The 21,929-nt window shown below is 43.0% G+C and overlaps 1 protein-coding gene across 5 annotated transcripts in view; it reads right to left on the minus strand.

The window, feature by feature from the left end:
- Nucleotides 1-3,185: 3,185 nt before the first annotated feature.
- LOC119387573 (phospholipid-transporting ATPase ID) overlaps nt 3,186-21,929 on the minus strand; it is a 148,863-nt gene continuing 130,119 nt past the window's right edge. The window contains exons 18-23 of one of the 5 annotated variants that reach the window (XM_049413548.1): nt 18,491-18,756; nt 17,689-17,872; nt 16,875-17,098; nt 16,028-16,111; nt 14,630-14,875; nt 3,186-10,336 (exon numbers count right to left, since the gene is read on the minus strand). In XM_049413548.1, the coding sequence (XP_049269505.1) occupies nt 9,812-10,336; nt 14,630-14,875; nt 16,028-16,111; nt 16,875-17,098; nt 17,689-17,872; nt 18,491-18,756 (1,529 nt within the window). In that variant the 3' untranslated portion in view covers nt 3,186-9,811. The remainder of the gene's footprint in view (nt 10,337-14,629; nt 14,876-16,027; nt 16,112-16,874; nt 17,099-17,688; nt 17,873-18,490; nt 18,757-21,929) is intronic. The other 4 variants (XR_007415432.1, XM_049413550.1, XM_049413547.1 and 1 more) reach the window with 4 other exon arrangements.

A 21,929-nucleotide genomic window follows, 5' to 3' on the forward strand; every position in this document is an offset into this window, starting at 1 on the left:
TTTTTTTTTCCGGCTTTGTCACGGAAACACTCGATTAAGCAGGGCGCTCGCATCGGTAGCGATATGCCTGGGCCGTTTTTTTTACTTTTTTTTGTCGCGTTTGTGTTGCTGTTGCCATGGCTGTTGCCCGCTACAGTTCAGTGTGACGATCGCGTATTTATTTAGCGATTTACTTTTACCCGCTCTTGTCCACTTGTTTACGGTCCCCAACCATCGGTACAAATTATATGGAGGCCAAAATCTCCCTTCACTATTCGAGCAGAGAGCATTGATGACATGCAGTTGCGTAAGTGTAAACAGCGAAGCTGTTCGATGATTCGCCGACGGTGTAACGCTGGTCACGTGGCCTTGAGGTGTGACGAGAGTGAGACTCGGTAGGACGTGGAGAGGCGAAGGGCGAGAGTGAAGCTCGGTGGAAAGGGGTTACCAATGGGAGGCGCGTCGAAAGGGGCGATTGTGAGGCTCGGCGGAAAGGGCGAACAAATGAGGTGCGCCAACAGGGGCGAGGGTGAGGCTCGGCGGAAAGCGCGTCAGAATCCAGCTGTTTGCGAGAAGTAGGTCAGTGAGGGGCTCTGTGGAGCATCAAGGGTGTCGGTTCTTTGAAAGTTAGCTCTTCCAGAATGGCCAAGACTTCTCGTACTCTCGAGGAAGAAGTCGCCTGACGTAGGCAATAGCCTGACGAAGGGGGACATCAGCTTCGCTGTTTCGACGGCTTTCATGGAGTGGAGCTGGATGGATTTTTTGGCAGCACTGAGTACACTTCGAGCAATATGCTCAGGGTAGAGACAAATGACGTGGCTCACAAACTGCCACCACGTATTCCTGTCTTTACCCAGACAACTCTGAGCTTGAGTGGGGCAAAGACAGCCATAATACATTTTCCATTGCTAGAAGAAAGAACTTAAAGATGCAGCAGAGAATAAGAAAGGACAGGGCAGTATATCCTGACTTAATTTTTTTTATAAAGTCTATGAACCTAATGAACGCTAACCGCAGTGAACCTCTAAAATATCTGAAATTAAGCCTCTGTACGCATTAAGCCTCTGTACGCAGAATGAGTTGCTTGAATCTGTTTTCATTTCGTATGGTGAAGCAGTGCATGCATCTCGTGCAAACGTCTCATACTCCCTGCAGATAGAAACAAAATAAGCCCGATGCATGACCTCATCTGGCACTGCAACATCCATTCTCTATACCTGTTTATAATGTATATATGTTTCGCATGTTGCATTTTTTTTTCAGGATAGATACATAGGAGATCTCAGTATTCAAACAATATTTTAAAGTGATTGAAATAACACCTTCACATTTGTAAATTGCTTACCGCGTTTTTGTTCGGGCAGCTATTTAACTTGTACAGCAAAAAGACGGATATTAATATGTCTAATTTAATGATATATCTGGATATCCGCAAAGCATTTTTCTATATTACACCTTTTATGCGCAAACTTCTGGAATAAAGTTTGTACGTTTACCTGGCCCTGCTTTTCTTTCAAATGTCTGAATTTAACACAAGCTTTGCGCACATGGTGAACCTTGTTGCTGTACGCTACCTCAGAAGCGAAATAAGCTAACACATTGTGGCGGTATGGCCTTCTCTACTCTTTCTCTTGTTTCCCTTATGCCTTCTTACTGTGCTCCGTGGGTTCATTTCGCGTGTTTTTACGTACGCACACTTACCACATTACCGTTCCCGAACTCTAGCACCAGAACATAGGCCACGCTGATGGCGCTTGACACAGGAGTTTTAAGTGCGGAGCACTTTAGGGGCCCGGGTAGATACCATATGAAATAAATACTGTAATGCTGTAAATACTGTAACTCCAGAACTGAGCGTCCGCATCTCTCATATATCCACGGGCACGTTGTCGTTGGCGTAGGGCTTCCATCGCTTCGGGCTCTTCTCGCAGCCGCTCTTGCCTTTCCCGTCACCTAGTATGGCAGCTTTGCACGAGTCGTGCCAAGCCTGAAGAAAGATGCAGCTGGGCGGCCTTCTTTGTTTATCATTATTTTTTTCTTTCTTTCTCTGTTTCTTGTATCTATTTTTTAGCTGTTTCTTTCTCACTCTTATCTTTTTCTCTTTCTTTCTCTCTTGATCTTTCTATTTTTTTTTTCTATCTATCTCTCTCTCTCACTATCTTTTTATGTATTCCCATTATTTTTCCATATTTTTTTTCTCTCTCTCTTTCTATAGCTTGCTCTTAGAAAGAATGATGATATGAAGATTCTGGGTGTGCCACTTCCTTTACTCTTAGTGAACCAGTAGTGAGTAGTGGGATTTGCCCAATTTCTGTGGCACATACTCGTTGATGATGATAGTTTTCTAATAGGCTGCACAAATAATGGCCAGCTTAAATAGCTTTGGTGTTAAAATTTATCAACCGACTCACCCATGTTGCCACTATTATCAGTTCATCTGGGTAGCGATAACTGCATTCAAGTGGAAGTAAATCTTTGCAATTTTTTAAAAATATTGTGCGCCAAATATCAATGAGAAGTGAGGCGATATAGAAGATATTTCTACAGAAGTGCAAGTGCACAGAGTCTCGTGTGAACACCATCTGCTACACTGTTTACTTAAAGATAGATGCACCGTGTCTGTGTTATTTGCACAATCATGTGTTCAGAAAGCAGTTGTGAAGCTGATCTACGTATAGCTGATCTCTTTGCTTGTCACAGATATTACTGAAGTCTACGCTTGTGCGTTATTAATAAAGAATTGCCTGTCTTAAGGGGCTGTGTCTGAGTAGGCAATCATGGCACAAACACTGAATGTTTGGTTTTTTGCAAATTATGAGTGCAATGCAGCCTCACAAAGTGAAAGCCAAGATCTTGAAAGCAGAGCCTGGAGCTCAGAAACTCAAAAGCATTTTACAGGTTACAGTTATCAGAACCATCGATATTCTACATGCTGCAAGATCTCTCTTGAAGATGAGAAATCTGCCATGGTGGCTGTGGCATTCTGATATTGATCTTGAGGTTGTGGTTTGTATCTATACAGTGGTTACGGTGCAATTATTACAGTGCGCTCCTCAGTCTCTTCAGAACACATCAGTAAGTGCACATTTTGTTATTATTATAAGAAGAGTGAAGAACTTCTCCACAAGCTGCATAAGATGTTTTTAGTCAGCATTTTTAATATGTTTATAGTCAGTGCAAATAAAAGAAAAACAATACAGAAACTCGCTTTTTCTTGTGTTGTTTACTTGCAGAAATACCATGATGTGTTGTGCACAAGCCCAACGAAGCCATCAGCACAGATACAGACTCCACTCAACGCTTCACCGCTCGGCAGTCCACACCGGGTAATGAGGTCACACAAGTGCAGGCCTTGATACAATGAACATTTCTTACTAGCGGCACTCACTAAGGCACTCCATTGTTGCAAAGACAGGACACGGGATGGAACAGTTGGTGGCGAAGAAAACATTCACTTCCAATAGAACATTGCAAAGCTCATCCATTAACACAGCATGCAGATAACTAAGGTAGACTGCACTTCCCGGCATTGCATAACTGGCGACGAAGTCCGATGCTTGAGTTGGGCAACCAAAGTAATAAAAGGGCGCCCGAATATTCGCCAACCCTACTTGTAGCAGAGTGCCTGCCAAATTGAGGCAACCTGCACCACATATTTGCTTTAGCTCAATGGCAAAGCAGCTATAACAACTTTGACCATTTGCGACTGTGTTCGAACTATTGAGTACTGAAAGGTTCACTGTCTCAATATTCCACTGAAACAGTAATGCTGAAAACATGTACTGGTCTATAGTCCGTCTCATTCCAGTTTATGCACTCTATTACCCAACTTGGCAGCATTTCAGAGGACCACAATTTTTGGATGTTTCTTTGACAATGCAATTCTTGGCAAACTAGCTTCCAGAAAAACAGCCAACTGTTGCATGGTTTTAGAGCTGACAGAGAAAAGCCACTGATACCTCTAGTTGCAGCTGCGCTTAGACTCAGGTTTTAAAATCAATGACTATTTTACCACAGTTGCTTTGCAGAAGGGTCTGCATGTACTATCTGATATGTAATCTCAGATCCACTATCATCTCCTCATGCATATGACTGACCTAACTGTAATGTCCTTTGAAAACAAGAGACTTTAAAGAGCACGAGCTGGATGGAAAGGGGTAGGTCACGTTGCAAACATTGCAGGCCTGCGAGTCTGCAGCCAGGAGTACTGCATCCAAACCAAACACTCCAATGCCTGTACAAGAATGGCTTGCATGATATGGCGATTTAAGCCATGCAAAGCTCCTCGAGGCTGCACACAATAGGGCATCTTTTCGGTCTTTCTTCTCCTTTTTGCCCGTCTTCTGAAGTGTTCTTACCATCTTCTCCTTTTTGACTGTGTTCTGAAGTGTTCTTACCATCTGTGTTACCTGGCTCTTTGTAGAAACGCTGCACTCCTGTCTGAGTTCTTTCACAATGCTTTAAATACAAAGACATTCTCCTCCAGGGTTTGCTCGCTAATTACAAACAAACGAGGTCCACACCCACTAGCTGAGTGCATATAGACAATTTTCAAAAATAACTACTCCGAGAAAAATAGACCAATATCCAAGACTGAATGCGACAAGATGCACCATTCAACCTTAAGAGTTGCCCTCGTTGGGTCTGACGTGCAATGAAACGGGATGCACAAAATGCGTATCTTTTTTCAACAAGTTGCAACAGCAGTGTTTACAATCCCGGCTACTATGTCATTGTGGATAGCATAGCATTGGTTGGGGGGTGCAACAACCGCTACACAGGCAAGCACAGGGGAAGAGGCAATCATGCATGCTATAGATTAGAGCTGTGCGCATTTCCTTTTAAAGAAGTACAGACACAACTTTTTAATGCCCAAATGCACATCTCCTGGCCTGCAAAGAACGGTATCAAGGAAAGTGTCCAAAATATTGTATTAGACTCTGGCACCACTTCCATCACCATATAAAAATAGAAGCGCTACCTGTTGGCACTATTAAATGTAGTAAGACTTGTCCACATTATTCAGTATTGATAGACTGCATTTACAGGCTTTGCAAGTCATGAATGCTCTCTCAAACAATATATTTTTGCATTTTGAACAATCCCAAACGCACAGTCTGTCCATCTTGAACTTAAGACGCAGAAGGCAACAACTGTTTGCATTAACAAAAGCTTGCGTTACTGTGGGTGAAAGTCTACGATGTCGGTCAACTTAACGATGCAATCTGCAAAATTTCTGCAGATACTAGCAAATATTGCTTGTGAATGAGCAAACTTTTAAATGCTTCAAAGCAAAATAGGAAAAAAAAGTGTCTGTACTTCTTTAATGCATTGCCGGCATTCAACACAAAACATTTACAGACATTGCTTGACAATATGAACATGGATATAACGGAACAAGTAAACATTTACATTCTCGCTTATGTAATGGATACCACAGATAATAATACCTTAATCTCGAATGTGACTCCATTATACGACAAACAAGGTTTCAGTGTGATTTGTCACGCAACATAAAACTTAGTCGCTGCACTTAGTCCATAAGGTGGAAAGAATGTTGGGCTCGTCTTGAAGCCACTACAAAGTGTGACCTAAAGTGAGTTAAGCAAAATGCTTGCAACCTATTTTCCAGAAGAGCTTGCATTCTCTGCCAACACCCAACACAGCACTGCTAAAGTTAATGGCTGGTGTTTAACAGGGCAAAGCCCGGCATACTTGACGGGCACTAAACGTGTGGTCATCTTTTCTTGTAGAGGCATCCTCAAATCAGCCGAAGACGAGAATGGACGAAATTTGCTTTCTTATTATTGCTCGACAAGTTAGATTTCAGTTAATACAGCTCGCATTGTAGGAATCAACCGTCAGGTCCTGCCAAAACCACATTTCGCTGCTTATTTTAATAAGCTGGAGCAACAAAAATTCGGGCTAACGAACATACCCGTCATGCAAAAGTCATGCTAAGAGCATACTTTGCATGCTTGGGAAAATGTAGAGATGGTACACAAAGCTCACAAGACGGCAAGCTTCGTTCCTGGGTACAGTACATCATGGCAGCATGGTATACTCGAGTAAATGGTTACTCAGTGCTTAACACCTGCATCGCACTAAAACAGAAGCATGTGATCTTTCCAGCACCTTTGAAACGGCAACCCTGTACCTTTAGATGAGCCTCGATTCTAAACACTTCCTTGATTTATCAGAGCGTAAGACAACATAGCCAATTTCCTGAAGCAGAGACTGCAGTTCAGTAGGGCCCCTTGACAATTTCAGCAATTCAGAGTTACTCGAAAGACACGTTACCAGTTCATCGCCTTCCAAGTAGACATTGCAAAAACACAGTGGTGAAATTGTTTTAGCAACAAAATGTGTGCAGGAATCATCGAAGGGTACTACTAAACTACAGTGACCACTTTGTACGAGTATGGTATGATGCTCCACTTTCCGAAGACGTCCAGAGTGGACAGGAGGATTGCATAAGAATACAGGCACAAGTGCATTCGGTGCAGCATGCTCATATAGGGACAATGCACACATCCTCTGCACATAAGATACAGCCAGTAGAGCATTGAAATTTCGGCTTAATTCTCGTTGTTGCTGCCACAGGTAGAATTATATTTTTCTGCCAAGTATGGTGACTGGAGGGTACACAAAATCGTTCACTGCCGTGACCACGTGATCTTGGGGACGCGTTGGACAGTCTCCCGATCTAACCAACAAACTAGTGAACATATTGGAGTGTCTGAGAAATTAGAACAGGCGAGTTGCAGCCATGTCTCGCAGTTGTTAACAACATCGACGTGGTAAAAGCGTAATATATGCACTGCTGCTAACCTGCACTACGTATCTTCCATTTTGAAACTGTGCTTGCATTTTCCGATTTTTCAGTGTGTGACGAGTGCCAAACTCTAGCAGTAAAGATGCACAACAATTAGGTTGCCAGAACTTGTTGCTAGGCTAGTTGGTACATTACTTTGAACAAACTAGATGCCGAAACACCACCAGAATAAAGGAGACAAAAAAAGAGAAGAGGCGCCAAAGTTTAGGTTGTTCACTCGAATGAATCGGGCAACTTGTGTGGCAAGGACGAGCCCACTGACACAAATATGACTGCCGTTTTGTAAACTGTCCTATTTCTTCACTAAAGACTGAATGCTGAATGCTAATACACAAAACTAGGATATAGAATTAAGGTTGTGCATGATGTGGTAACATGTGCTGTGCTCTACTGATTCCAGCACTGTGCTTTTCGCCCACTCGCATAAATGGATAGTCCCATTCTGCAGTGACAGTATGACCTGCCAGCAAAGTTTCTCAAATCAGTACATTAATTCCAGCACTCACTTCCAGTGCAGCTGCAACAATACCCTCTTTATTTAATCTGCCATTTCTTTAAATACTTGTTTGTTTGTTCCACCTGGACTGTCTGATTTGCAAGTATTTTTCCTACTTTCATCGTAATCGGTGGAACACGCATTGGCATCACATTTTTGTACTTTGTTGACAACGTTGTTTACAACATAAACATTCTCTCCAAGGTAGAATGCGTGAAAACTGTGGTGCTGGTCTCTCATCTATTGAGAGATCAATAAATGCATTTACTGGTTCCCCAACCAACTTATGTTCTAAAAACAAAGCTCTCGTGACAGTGTACAAAAATTACTGCAGATTTGTAACGTCTTTCCTCACATACTAACCTCGTCATCGTCGTCATCACTACTAAACGCTAGTGTCCTCCAAGTGATTATGTTTTGCACCGTAGAAGAAAGTAAGCAGGTACAGTGGGGTTCAATTGGCCTGCTTTGCATTGGCTACCTGTGCCAGCAGCTCTACAAGGATGTGCCAAGCCATTTCACAAAGGGCTGCATAGGAAAAAGGAGAAAATAATGATATATAGATCCCAGCAGAGGTCACACTGGAAGCCTCACTTCTCTGCATACAACACAAGCCACACAAACCCAGCACTCATTCACAGTTAGCCTTTCCAACTCTCTCGGCCGAACAGGCATAGTCAGCCTTGCAAACACTCTGCACACATTTTGTAATGCTCATGCTGATTACATAAGGTTGCTGTGACAATAAACAAATGGGAACAAAACGTGCACTATTAACACAGTTTGACAGCACCAACCACCTTATCAGCTTGCGAGTCTGTATGACATCACCGGGTATAGTGGCATGACAACGTTGGCAAATGAAGGTAAATGATACGTGACACAACTATTCTGTCGAGTTCTCTTCAATCACATCGCTTGTTACCACGCGTAAATGGCGACACGGTGAGGAGATGCACTTAACTGACAATTTTAGAAACAAAAACGCTTTCTTATAAGGCCTTAATATGATCATGAGTTCACTTTCTTTACACTCTTTCATAAGAAAAAATAGATGCAGCTTGCGACATTCATGGTTGGGCAAATTCTTTGTTCCTTCAAGCACTATCGTTGTCACCACTCAGCGCATTCATCACATAACCTTCAGAAGGTCCGCACCCACGACTCGGCTGCTAGAATAGTTAACAGCACCACTCGGGACATTCCAGCACAAAACAGAACTTTTCAGACATACACAGACAGTTCGGCTGCTACACTGACTGTTAAGTGAGAGTAAAATTGGGGCAGAAAAACAAACAAACACATGTATATATAACAGCTCAGAAAGAAAAAAATCATCAAGGTATAATGTATAACAAGAAATAAATAATATGGTAAACTTTCCTTCCCACCTTATTCAGTGATCCATTAAAAAAACAGAAGAAAACGAAAGAAGGTGCTTGTCAAGTGCAAAAATGCACAGAGTAAAAATCATCAAAGCATCGTGGCAGTAAAGCGTCACATATCAGCGCACATTACTAGTAGTAGTCTGAGGATAACCCCATTAAACCCCAAGTTCCCTTATAAAAATGCTGGCAAGTTTGCTCTCTTCAAAAATATCCTCTTGATATTGCCATCTGAACCTGTACAAAATGATGCCCGAAAACAAAGAGACAATGTGGAAAAAGAAAAAAAAAGAAAAAAGAGATCCAAAGATAACAAAAAAAATACATGTACAAGCTAAAGCCAGAAACAAAAACATTTGATCAACCTCTACAGCGGCAAAATGTAAGCACTGAAGTTCAAATTAGAATTCCGATTTTCAAAAACACTCGGGAGTATTTGATTTTCTGCAAGCATCACAACGGTACGCAACAGGCTTTAGAGGCATGGAAAGAAAATGAAAGCGATACTGTTAAACGTAGCTTGCTGCTCCCCTTGTAGTGGTCTGGTGCATTACATGACAAATTCAAGCTCTCCTGTTGATTACAGTGCGTTAAGAATGAACAGCGACAGGCATATAACAGGCAGGGAGGTAGGTTTCTCTTACAGCATAGCAGTGGAAACAACAGTGACAAAGCAAGAAGACTCGTTGCCACCTGCGCTAAAGCGGTACTGGTGCGCATTCGCACAATATGCGAAGAGGGACAATGCCGCCCACGTGTACCAAAGACGGTACCACCACTACCGTCATCATCGTCACCGTGGGCTAGCCAGAGTGCATGCTGCGGTAATTTCATCACAGTCAGAACAGCAGCGAGGCCACCGCAATCACGGCCGCACAGCTGCTGCACTTGCGCCATGCATGGCCAGGACGTGCCCAAACAGAAGGAGGGTTTCCTGGGTCGTCATATGAAGGCCCTGACCGACTTGCACGCATCCGCGGTGATGTGCAAAAACGGATCAGGTTGCACTGTGTCGACACTGTGTCAATGGGATGGCATGCACGTCGTTTGTCAGTGCACTCCAATGTTCTTGTGAAGCACAAATGCAAAAACAATCGCACAACACGATGTCACTCCTCACGCCAAAGGCGGGGACCTTGTGTCGTCTGGCTGGTTGGGCAATGTGGGAGGGACGTGGAGAGAGTTGCTCCAGTTGCCACCAGAGCGCGCACGACGCATTATCTTGCCGCTCATAATGAGTCTGCCAAAGCCTTCCTGGTGCGCGAAGGCATAGCCCGAACGCACCGAACGACGTCTGCTTCCCTGCCGCACACTTGTGGCGCGACCCAGTCCACTCTCTGGTGCACCTTCGCGGCGTAGCCGGCGCGCCCGCCGCTGCTTGAGCCGCACGCGGTCCGACAACGTGGGGAAGACGTCCGTGTAGAAGAAGCGGAATGCGATCACAGGCAGCAGCAGTACGGCAACCGTGAGGAATGCCACAAACCAGAACTGTGCCGAACCAAGCGTCATGCGCAGCGAGCCGAGGAACTGGTTACCCACAAAGTCAGAGTTGATGAGCAACGTCATAGCCAGGTAGAATGCCACAGAGCCCCAGATGACAATGTGGTTGAACACAGTCCAGTACGAAGTGTCCAGAGCAATCTGCGTGGGCAAAGACAGTCAAATGGCTCGTTTTATCAGGTGCACGTGACCTGCCACCGATAACACTGAAGCACAGTTATAGACAAATAAAACACGAACAAGAAATCGCAAGGTAGAATGGGTTTTTCAATTGACAACTCGAGAGCGCTATCTCGGACTGCTAATCGCGTAGTTGGCAAAGATTGTTTAGGCTTCAAATTAAATGTGAAAGCTGAAATCATGATGACACTGTGTCTATTGGTGGAAAAAAACAGTAAAAGAACACATTTTTGTTACCCTAACTTGCTCATATTTCAGCTGACCACGACTGTACATGAATGTACAACCAACAAATTTTAATTGACCTTGAAGCAAATCATGTGGGCAAGTACAGTTGGCAAGATGGTTCAGCCAAACTGCTGCTAAACAGGAAATTCAAAAGAACACCTCTCCTCTTTCAACTTCTGTGGAAGCCCAACTGATGTGGCGGACAAGGGTGTGCTCCCTTCCAAGTCCGGAGTTCCAAATCCGTCTCGTAGACGTCGATATACAAGAACATCTGAAATTTTGGATGCTAAAAAGCTTTGGCGTCCGATTTTTCGGACTTCCTGCCCAAATTTCAGGTCCAAAACAGCATTAATTGAGCCCCCACCCCTGCCACACTTTCATCTCCATGTTGGAACCAACGTTTCTTGAGTCAGTACATTTGCGATCGTAGCAGAGCTTGAAACGCAGCTTTGCCGCAATACCGGTGTGTGATGAGGTAAAGCATATTGAAAATCTAGGGACCACTTCTAATGAGACGTTGGCTGCGTCTTGACAAATTCGACCTTAACGGAGCTTGAAAGCCAGCTTTGCCGCAATACCGGGGTGTGATGAGGTGAAGCATATTGAAAAATCTAGGGACCACTTCCAGTCGGACTTTGTCTCTTGACAAAGTTCGACCGTAATGGAGCTTGAAAGGCAGCTTTGCCGCAATACGAGAATGTGATGAGGTGAAGCATATCGAAAATCTGAAGGGGTCACTTTCAATTGGACGTTTACTGTATTTGTTTTTGGGAAGTTCGAATAGTTCGAACAATAAAATTCCAGTGCGAATCGAATCAAATAGCAAGCACTATTCGAAAAATATTCGAAATTTCGAATATTCGCACACCCCTATATAAAAGTCACTCTTGTTGTGAGAGGCGGTTGGTTGAGTTCGAAAAGGAACAAGCACAAAACAGTGGTACACTAAAGAGGCGACATAGAGAACATTAAAAAAATTATACTCAGCCACGATGGTCCAAATATAGAAAACAAAGAAACAAACAAACAATAACTCGAAATCAGTAAAATAATACCAATGCACTGGCAGTGTGGCACAAAATTAGAAGATTTTTAGTTTCATGTGCATCTTAAAAAAAGATTTAAAAAACCAATCTCTTAGCACGAAATATACACAAACTTTTGAGCGAATACATTAGCAGTCTAAAGCTATCACGACCTGCTGCTCAGCAGTAGAGCATTATAACTACTAAGCCACTGTGAAATGCGAAGCAAATGTCATTTACACGTGTAATCTGGCGGTAATAGCCATGCTATTGAGAGAACGTTTGCAGGCTATTTATAACATGACTGTAGCTCTACTGTATTACTGTGCCGTGGGGGTACATTTGAGTTCCATGCGGTTAACTCTGAGCTGTGAGCACGACTACTCAAACACTCATTGGCCTAACATTTCTGGTAGAAGACAATGAAACATGCGCTACTGAAATTTGATGTCAGAAGCTGCACTGTGAAGTACAAGATGAACCACAGTGATCTGTATAAATCATCAGCACTGTATAAATCATCAGAGATACAGAACAAAAATTGGAAAAAATGACGTAAACATTGAAAGTCTACTCTGAAGACACAACTGTAGAGCTGTGCAAATAGCAAAATTTTCGGTGCGAAGCGAATTCGAATATTGAAGTGTGAGTGCGAATCGAATCGAATATTTTTCGAATATTTCTAGGATGTTTCTTGAATACTTCGAAGCAAAATTGCAGAAAAAAAAGTTGGAGAGAATTCCTAAGCATATTCTTATAAGATAGCAACATGAAAGTGTTTCTTTTTGCTAGGTTGATGAAGCGCTGGTGGGGTGGTGTTTCATAGTTGTCTTATCAAGAATGAGGCAATTTAGAGGCTGAATTGTATTTATGTACATGATTTGGTGCAACCAAAGTGTTGCCAACAACACTTTACACGTAATTGGCAAAGATGCCATTTCCTCAGCCTCTCCTCCTCTTTCAACTTCTGTGGAAGCCCAACTGATGTGGCGGACAAGGGTGTGCTCCCTTCAAGTCCGGAGCTCCAAATCTGCCTCGTAGATGTCGACATATAAGAACATCTGAAATTTTGGATGCTAAAAAGCTTCGGCGTCCGATTTCTCGGACTTCCTGCCCGAATTTTAGGTCCAAAACAGCATTAATTGAGCCCCCACCTCTGCTGCATCTTTCATCTCCATGTTGGAACCAGCGTTTTCTTGAGTTAATACATTTGCGACCGTAGCGGCGCTTGAAAGGCAGCTTTGTCGCAATACGGGGGTGTGATGAGGTGAAGCATATTGAAAATCTAGGGACTACTTCTAACTGGACGTTGACTGTGTCTTGGCTAAGTTCGACCGTAACGGAGCTTGAAAGGCAGCTCTGCCGCAATACGGGGGTGTGATGAGGTGAAGCAAATTGAAAATCTAGGGACCATTTCCAATCGGACGTTGACTGTCTTTTGACTAAGTTCGACCGTAACGGAGCTTCAAAGGCAGCTCTGCCACAACACGGGGGTGTGGTGAGGTGAAGCACATTGAAAATCTAGGGTCCACTTCCAACCTGACGTCTTTTGGCCAAGTTCGACCGTAACGGAGCTCGAAAGGCAGCTTTGCCGCAATACGAGAATGTGATGAGGTGAAGCATATCAAAAATCTGAAGGGGTCACTTTCAATTGGACGTTGGCTGTATTTGTCTTTGGGAATATCGAATGGTTCGAATAGTAAAACTTTAGTGCGAATCGAATCAAGTAGCAAACGCTATTCGAAAAATATTCGAAATTTCGAATATTCGCACACCCCTACACAACTGTTCTGACAAACAAAGTCTATTTCACATATTTTCGAACAGTTGGCTGTATTTTTGGAGGATTGTACACGTGCGGCGGCTGGCTGCACACCAGCGCGAGCCGTGACGTCAGATCCACCGCTGCTGATGTAGGGTGCTTGTGTTCCTGTCGTGCTGCTTCCCTTTCTCCACCTCTCCTTTCATCCCGCTCTCCCCCCTTCCACAAAGGCGCTGAGACGTGCCCCCCTCTTTAGGGGTTTTAACCCACCCGGGAGCATCGTTCGCTGCCGGCATCGTTCGTAGTGCTTCTAGGAACCGTAGTGGGGTCTGAGCGTGTTCAGAGGTGGGGGAAGTGACTGGCATTGTTGGCATGCCCGTTTTGGGTACATAAAACGTCACCAAACATCACCTCCTCTAGACCATGGCATGGCCACTGGACACAGCTATTTCTGAAAAACACATTAAATTCGTTATTTTCCGCTAGTTTCTATGTGAAATGAAGGCTGTGCCTACCAATTTCAACACTCGACCTTTCAGTTTGGCTGAAAATCTCGGCGCCAAAAATTTTCTTCAGTATCCCTTTCATGAATCAAACAGACAACTAGGTCAGGGAAAGCGTACAAGGTGTTGTTTCATTTAGCTGCAGTGTGCTAATTGTGACGTAAATTGAAATCAACTGATGTGGACGAAAAATCACTCGTTCCATTGGTGTGATCTGAACCCACAACCTTCAAATTAATTCAAAGGTTGTGGGTTCAGATCCCACCAACGGAATGGCCTAATTGTCTGTTCAATTCGTTTGGCTGTGTCTAACAGGGCTGTAACTAAGAGAGGGTTGAGGGGGTTCTGACCCCCCCGAAATGTGTTCACGCTTTAACTTTTCGGGTGAGACTAAAATACTTTCATGCCTTCACAGTGACCATTAGTTGCCAAAGTTAGTCGTTCTACACACAAAAACACAAACACCCCCCCAAAAAAATTCCTGGGTATGGCCCTGGTGTCTACATATAAACAAGCCCCTCGAAAAAATTCCCATTCTTTCGTTCACCAGCACTTAGGACGGCCTAAATTACGGCCTAGAAATAAAATGTAAGTTATTTACGCCTGTTTCCAATTGAATGTGGCATCAGCGGTAAACAGGCTGGAATTGAACCCACAACCTCATGTTACGAATCGGGGCACCTGTGAGCAGTGATGAGAAAGATGTACTAATAGTGGTTGTAGAGTGAGATGTTACCTGGGCGTTCACAACGATGACGAGGATGGTAGAGACTGTGGTGCCCAGCAGCTGTTGCCCATCCAAGTTGACTCCGTCGGGTGCAATGCTGTTGCTGAAGGCACCGTACGGAATGAAGAACAGGACAAACGAGGAGACCACTCCGTGCGCGACGCTTTTCAAGAACTCCACCTTGTTGAAAAGCAGATTCAAGTGGCCTGGTGTGTAGAGCTTGGGATAGCGCATGGAGTTCACATCATTCACGTCCTGCAAGGGAAAGTAAAATGAGGCAAAACTATCTCGTAATAAGTGAAGGGTTGACAAAAGTCACATCAAATCCGTATTCCCCTCTCCACGTCCCTGCTATCACACCTTATTGTTGTTGCTTGTAAACCACCTACGATATCTGCACACTTAATAATTTTGGGCTGTGCAGACAACAACATTAATTGTCAAATGACATATCAACAGGAATACATATTAGAATCCCCTTCTTGGATATCCGCTTCTTTATATATTAAAAGCAAAATTATCTGTTAGAATCCCCTTCTCGCATATAGTTCCCGCAATGTTCCTGCCTGCTCCTTTGCGAAATGTCACTGCGCCGAGGAAGTACATCGAGTTCGGCAATGTGGACTGCCACAAAACTGTCCAAATGCTCGGAAAGGGTCTGGTTCTGTCAGAGGCGTGGAATAAACGCCAGACTTCCATCAAAGACTCCACTCCTAACTGATGAATAAAATTTTCTGAGTTAGAGCTGTATGCTATGCATCTGTTTTATTATTTAGCAACACTTTTTTCGACTGCATGTTCGTGTTATACGTTTCGCAGCTACTGTGATTTTTTTGCGATCCCATGAGAAACATATTAGAGGGGTTCTATTGCATATTGGAAGTTGCTTTCTCAAGTTTGTGACCAAAGAAGATTGTATTGCATTAACATGACCACTGTAATTTAAGGTTTGCTGCTGCTAATGTGTATCCTTAAGAAGGCCTCTTGTAAAAGGTGAGAACTACCTCCTTGACCATTAACTGAAGTTTGCTAGACTAGATCAGCTATAACAAATTGCAACAAACGAAAAGTGTGTTCAAAGCCAATTAAAAGGACTTGGTCAAAACTCTTAAATATAGTTGCTCGAGTTATACAAGAGTCCTTGTTCAGTGTTCTCATTCATTTCACAGGAGCTTTATGCCATCGGGTACACGTACTCCGGGGACTTCAGTACTTATCCCACATCTCATGAACAGAGCAAAGCGGTGACTAAAACTGCTTCCCAGAGTTTCGTTCATGCCAGCTTCATTAGCACAAACTACTGCAAACATTTGCTAGTTTTCTCTGTACGCAAATTTTGATCCTACGGCTGCACAAAATTTAACCATTTATATATTCAGACACTGCAATTCAAAAGTTTCTACACACCTGGTCGAAGACACCCAGCGCTAATACGGGCAAGGACGTATAGAAGACGTTGTAGAATGAGATGAACACTGGATCATACAAAGTCTGAAAGACAGAAAAAAAAATTAAAATAAAATAAATGTCGCACTTCTCTGGAACATCACAAACCTCAGGGCTCGTAAACACAAGAAGAAAACATGTCAAAAGTTAAAAAAGAATAATGATGCTGTTTTGTGGGAGGCAACATGAAGTGTTTGCTTGTCTTGCATGACAATTGCTATGGAGAGCATAAACTAAGATTAAAATTAAGTGATCTTCATGCACAAAAATGTTATGGTTATGAGGCAAGAGAAGTGCTATATAGGGTCAAAGATTTTCTGCATGTGCACCCACGGGGTAAATTTATTGAGTAACACCTATTTCATGCAATAAAATTTGACTGTGATAAAATATTCGGTACACTGAATGTTTTTAACCCATTTTTAGTGCTCTCTGTCCTTGCATAACTGTGTCATTTCGCTACAAATTTTGCCGTATGCAGAAAAAGAATTGCTGATGAGTAATCTCACAACAACATGCTTAACACAATGCGCAGCATCACGTTGGTGCAAATGAATTTATAAACCTCTGATGAGCAAACCAAAAACATGTATATATGCAAATGACAGAATGGCACTAGTACTTCACATCTGTGTGAGCCACCAATGGTATGTTGTGGTGAACTACTAGTTGGTAAAGATTCATAACCGAATACAGCACAAAGCAAATGAGAGTGCAGAGAAGTGAGAAAACAACAATGCATTCTGTTGCTTTTCACACATCAAATCTGCAAGCAACATTGTGTTTGACAGTCATGCCCAACACTCACTTGTGCCGAGAATCCGCAGAAGAATGCAAACCAGAAGTGGCAGAGAGTGAAGGCAAAGTTCTTGTAGAAGAAGTACCGGAGGAAGCGGCACATACGCAGGTAGGACCAACGACCGTGCACCAGCAGCAACCGCTCGAGGAAGCGAAACTGGGCCACCGAAAAGTCCGAGGCCAGCACCGCCTGCATGCCCTCCTGGCCACTGATGCCCACTCCAATGTGTGCCACTGCATGGTTATGCATTGTGATGAATAATAAGTGCTAGTTTTAAAGAGGATGGTTTTAAGAGTGACAAACAGCTCTGTTTGTCATAACTGTCAAACAGTTATGTCATAACCTTCAGGGCATTGAGAATGTGCCCTTGATTCAGGAGCGATATCGTGGTTAATAAATAGTGCACTATTTGTTCACTGCAAAAGAAGCCTCAAGTTGTTGTTGTTCCTTCAAGTTCATCAGGCCATTATTTGGCAAAATTGAATCACTTGATTGGAGTCAGTCACAATGACTAGGCCTATTACTGTCACAGAAGAAATGAAAGAAATCTCATATAGGTGTCATGGACAGAAGATGTATGCACGGTAGCGAGGCACATTTGTTGAAATCTGCAGATAGCTAAAGCTCTCAAATTTAATAATGTTTCCAAAAAAATTAAAAACCAGTACTAAAAGAATACAACTTCAGAAACACTACAGTATTTGACAGTGCTGCTGGACTATATGCAGCACTGCTCAAAAGGCCCTTCTGTTAAAATGCAAATACATTTAAATGAACATTGAACACGAGTGTCAAAAGAGATCTGCGAGGACAGATTACTCACTTTTGATCATACTGACATCATTGGCACCATCCCCGATGGCGAGAGTGACAGCACGTTTATGTTTTTTGACGAGGTCCACGACAAGGGCCTTCTGCAGTGGAGTAACACGGCAGCAGATGACTGCTTTGCACCGGCTGGCCACCTCCAGAAACAGGAGCTCCATATCTTCTTCCAGGGCATGCACCTACAGTGCAAACACAGACACATAGAAAAACATTGTATTTGCAGAGTACAACATCACACAGAACAAAGAAATTATATCCCTAAGGGTTAAACATAGAGAGAAGAAGCTTAAGTTGTAAATACCAACAAGCTGATAAGTTTTCAAAAGTGTACAAATGTTTTGAAAAGTGTGTGGAATGTTCCAAATCTCTACCTTATCCAGCTGTCTACAAACTTGTCACATTCCTGCACATCTATTTAAAATCTTGAAATGTAGCTAAATCTTCATTATTTAACTCCAGCTCATAACATCATTCTTGCAGTCTCCTGACAAATTTTATTCTCTCCTGTAAGCATTTCTTGAACAACTAAGTTAACTAAGTAAATAGTAGAGGTGCAATGACAAGTTAGTGTGAATACTAACTACTACTACTACTACTAATACTACTACTACTACTACTACTACTACTACTACTACTACTACTAGCTTTTGGCAAAAGTGCCTACAATTTTTACGTTGAATAAGTAGCCCCCCTGTTACATAAATGCTAATATAACTGCTAATGAATATGCAACATTGTAATCAGCTCTGCTACACTTTAACTGCAAGCAGTAATGCCAAACTGTTCAGGTGTCTCACCAAACTGTGTCCATTGACGATGAGAGCAAAGCCGCCCAGGCTCTCTCCACCAGACAGCTCCCAGGCTTGGCCGTTGTCATTGTCACTGAAACGCACGACCGAACAGTCTCCAGCACCTCGGCCGTGCGCAACAATGCCAGCAATGCTTTCACGGAACGTGCTCAGCTGTTTGTACACTTCGTCACGTTCCATGCCATCCACGATGAAGATGTCCACCATGTCGTCTGTGAGCAGCTGACACGAGTAGCCAATGTTGATGGCTGTTTCTGTGGTTTCAAAGCAAAAAAAAAGAAAAGTCCTGTGTGGAGATGTCCTGAAGTTCAAGCAAGCAGTAAAGCATGCAGACTAAGTGTCTCCCGATTGTGGACAAATAAATGTGTTAGAGATGTTGAAAATTCCATTTTATAATAAAGGCAAAGTGAGTCACTTGGTATCTAAACAAGTAAAGGAAAAATGCTGCTGGCATGGAAAGCCCCCCTCGGACATTTAGCCCTTTATGAACTAGACAAGTGCTCGCTGCCTACTAATGCCAGGCAGAAGCACTTGTAGTATATATAAAGAGCATTATATATTCGGTTCACACGTAACCCACTTCTCTCTCTAATACCTTTGACCCTGAGGGTATGCTAAATGAATGAATTTCTGTAACCATTTAACTGTATTCACAAGAATCAGATGTCGAGAAAGAAATTACTACAGCATTTGGTATGAGTGTGCTCAGTCTAGTTGAATTCATTGGTAACTGCCACAACTTAAAAAAATAAATGACACTTTAACTTTGAAGTACAGCCGAACCCAACTATATTGAACTATTTTAGAACATATCAATGCTTTAACATCAGTGCATAGGAATATCTATGGCTACATCGAACAAAAACTGAAGAAGTTGGCATTCCCTGACAAATCTTTGGCTTTTCATCACAGAAGGGGACTTTCCCGCATGCATTTAGGAGAGCGAGCAGTGTCATTAGGAGGGCACCGTGTGGATCGAGTAGAAACTAGTGCTTGATATCACGTGCTTTCCCCCATGATTCCTTGTTGTTCCGCCGCCAGTGCCAATGTTTCTAGAACTACTTCAGTTTGAAAACTCGGCTGTGTTGCGCGGCTCCGCCGCAAGCGGAAGCGGCGAGTGGCGCTGTAGTCGTGTCAGGCTTCAGCGAGGTGCTACGACTGCTACCATATCGGCGCGCCAGATCAGATGGGTCACTGCGTTGTATTGACGAATAGAGATTCTGGATTTTGCAATACGCAGCAAAAGAGATTACACTGTGTTACGCGTCCGCAATGCCGATATGGTTTGTGCAGGGCTGCACAGCGGCAATAGGATAAACAAATGACTGCGTCTTTTTTTGGGCTCAGCATGATCAGGCGCGGGAATAAACGCTGCCAGACAGATCACAAGTTAATGAACGAATGTGCTGTTGATGTGGTGCTTGCTGGGCCAGTTCTTCATACTAAACTTGAGAAAACCCGCGAAAACAGATGCAAACATTAAGTTAGGGCACATATGATGTTTTATCCCTTTTTTCTTTGTACTTTGTTGAGAGCTTGGTGCATGTGTTGGCTGTTTTGGTTGTTTCAGGTCAGTGTGGTTTTCAAGTATATGTCAGTTGTAAGTTCAGTGTGGTGTTGCTATTCCTTCCTTCGTGTGTGCATCTTTTTTCGCTGGTTTTCTCAAGTATCATTAATGACCAATTCATAAAAGCCAGGATTGAAATGCCTCATTTTTCCTGAAAATCTTCAGAGGTTGATGTGTAATTGTTGTAAATACTGAAGTAACCTGCAAACATTTAATTTAAGCACGTGATTTATGCGCATTTTCTAACATGCACAATTGTACTCTATAAATGTACCACTTGTCAATTTCATTCATTGATTTTTTATGATAGTTTTCAGCTAATTCCGAACCACCAAGTTCGGGAAAGCTGATTTATTGACAGCAGGGGCTTGGGGAAAAGTCTAGTTCCCAGGGGGGATGGTGGGCATAGAAATACCGGAACGCACCTCTGGCTGCACCGCTGATTACAGTCAAGGGTACATGTGAGTAATAATTGCGGGAAATGTTTATTCATTGGTTTATGGGGTTTAACACCTCAAAGCGACTCATGCTATATGAGAGACGCCGTAGTGGAAGGCTCCGGATAATTTTTTTCGGGAGGAGAGGGTGGGGGGGGGAGGATTCAATCATACTTTATGTATGTTTGTGCGTGTAATATACACAAGCAAAACTGAAAAATTTCAGGGTCCTTGCTGCACCAGTATTAACCACTGTTATCTGAGCGACTTCATTGAAGGGAAAGGTTAAAAAGTGTAGGTCATAAGGAAGAATGTGCTTCACGATGCAGTTAGGCATACTATGACAAGGGAAAAAAATAACAAAATTAGCTGAAAGGGTGTCATTTCAAAACAGTAAAAATGCAATTAAGCTGGAACATTGCGGTGCAATTTCAATGTTTAATGCTTTCAAGAGAATAAAATTGTTTAAAAAAAAAACAGTAGACTAGTGCACGAAAATTTCAAGAGCATTTTTATGAAGGAATAAATTATATACGCAACATTCAGCACTTAAGTGCCAATTATGGCATGCGAGCTGAGGGCAGAATTGTACATGTTAAGGTTATTTTCGATCTCAACTAGTTGAGGCCGGTCTCAACGTAGTTCATATCGAGCGCGACTGGGTCCTTTCCGCAACTTGCACGAGTGAGTCAGTTATGAGCGAAAGATTTGATCTTGGTCATGCTTTATCGCGATCAAATGTCATTGAGTGACACATCAATAACTTTCTGTATCACGAGCTTGCGAGACTGAAATTCTACAAGTGCACCCTACAATTACAGTGGCTACTACATTGTTTTAGATTGATATGAATGACAGCGTACAGCGGCCTTTCGCGGTATTCTTGCCGTTCCTTGGGCACTTCACATAAGCAGTAATCTGAATTGCAATAAGACCTGTAATTGGGCAATGCGAAGGCTGTCAGAGGAGTGACTGCACGAAGGGATTCCCTCGCAGCGAGCTTCCGATGAAATTATGCAATGACCTATTTGTTTCCAAGTACCTACGAGAACATTTACAGACTCTTCTGGCAGCCATGCAAAAAAAGGTTTGTGAAATCAGCTCTACTGGTATTTCAATATTGCACTTAGCCAGTGAGCAACGCTGATGTCTATAGCAATGAACATGTCGAGAGTAGCAGCGACGGCCGTGCTCACGCGTGCAGACCCGGTCTCAAATATCGTTGCTGACAATCGTGCTAATATTTAACTGATTACATAAACGGAAACATAAGTCGTTTTTGCAACTCTGTTGATAAGCAATTCAATATTTGCGTGGACAATCGCAGCTGTCCGCCGCCTTCACTCGCACTTCGCCGTCTGCTACGTAGAGCCTGTTGCTGCAGTAGTGCCACCTGCACGCAAGTCGTTGTGCGCGCTTTCTG

Source organism: Rhipicephalus sanguineus, chromosome 3 (genome assembly GCF_013339695.2).
Source record: "Rhipicephalus sanguineus isolate Rsan-2018 chromosome 3, BIME_Rsan_1.4, whole genome shotgun sequence".
Lineage (NCBI taxonomy): Eukaryota > Metazoa > Arthropoda > Arachnida > Ixodida > Ixodidae > Rhipicephalus > Rhipicephalus sanguineus.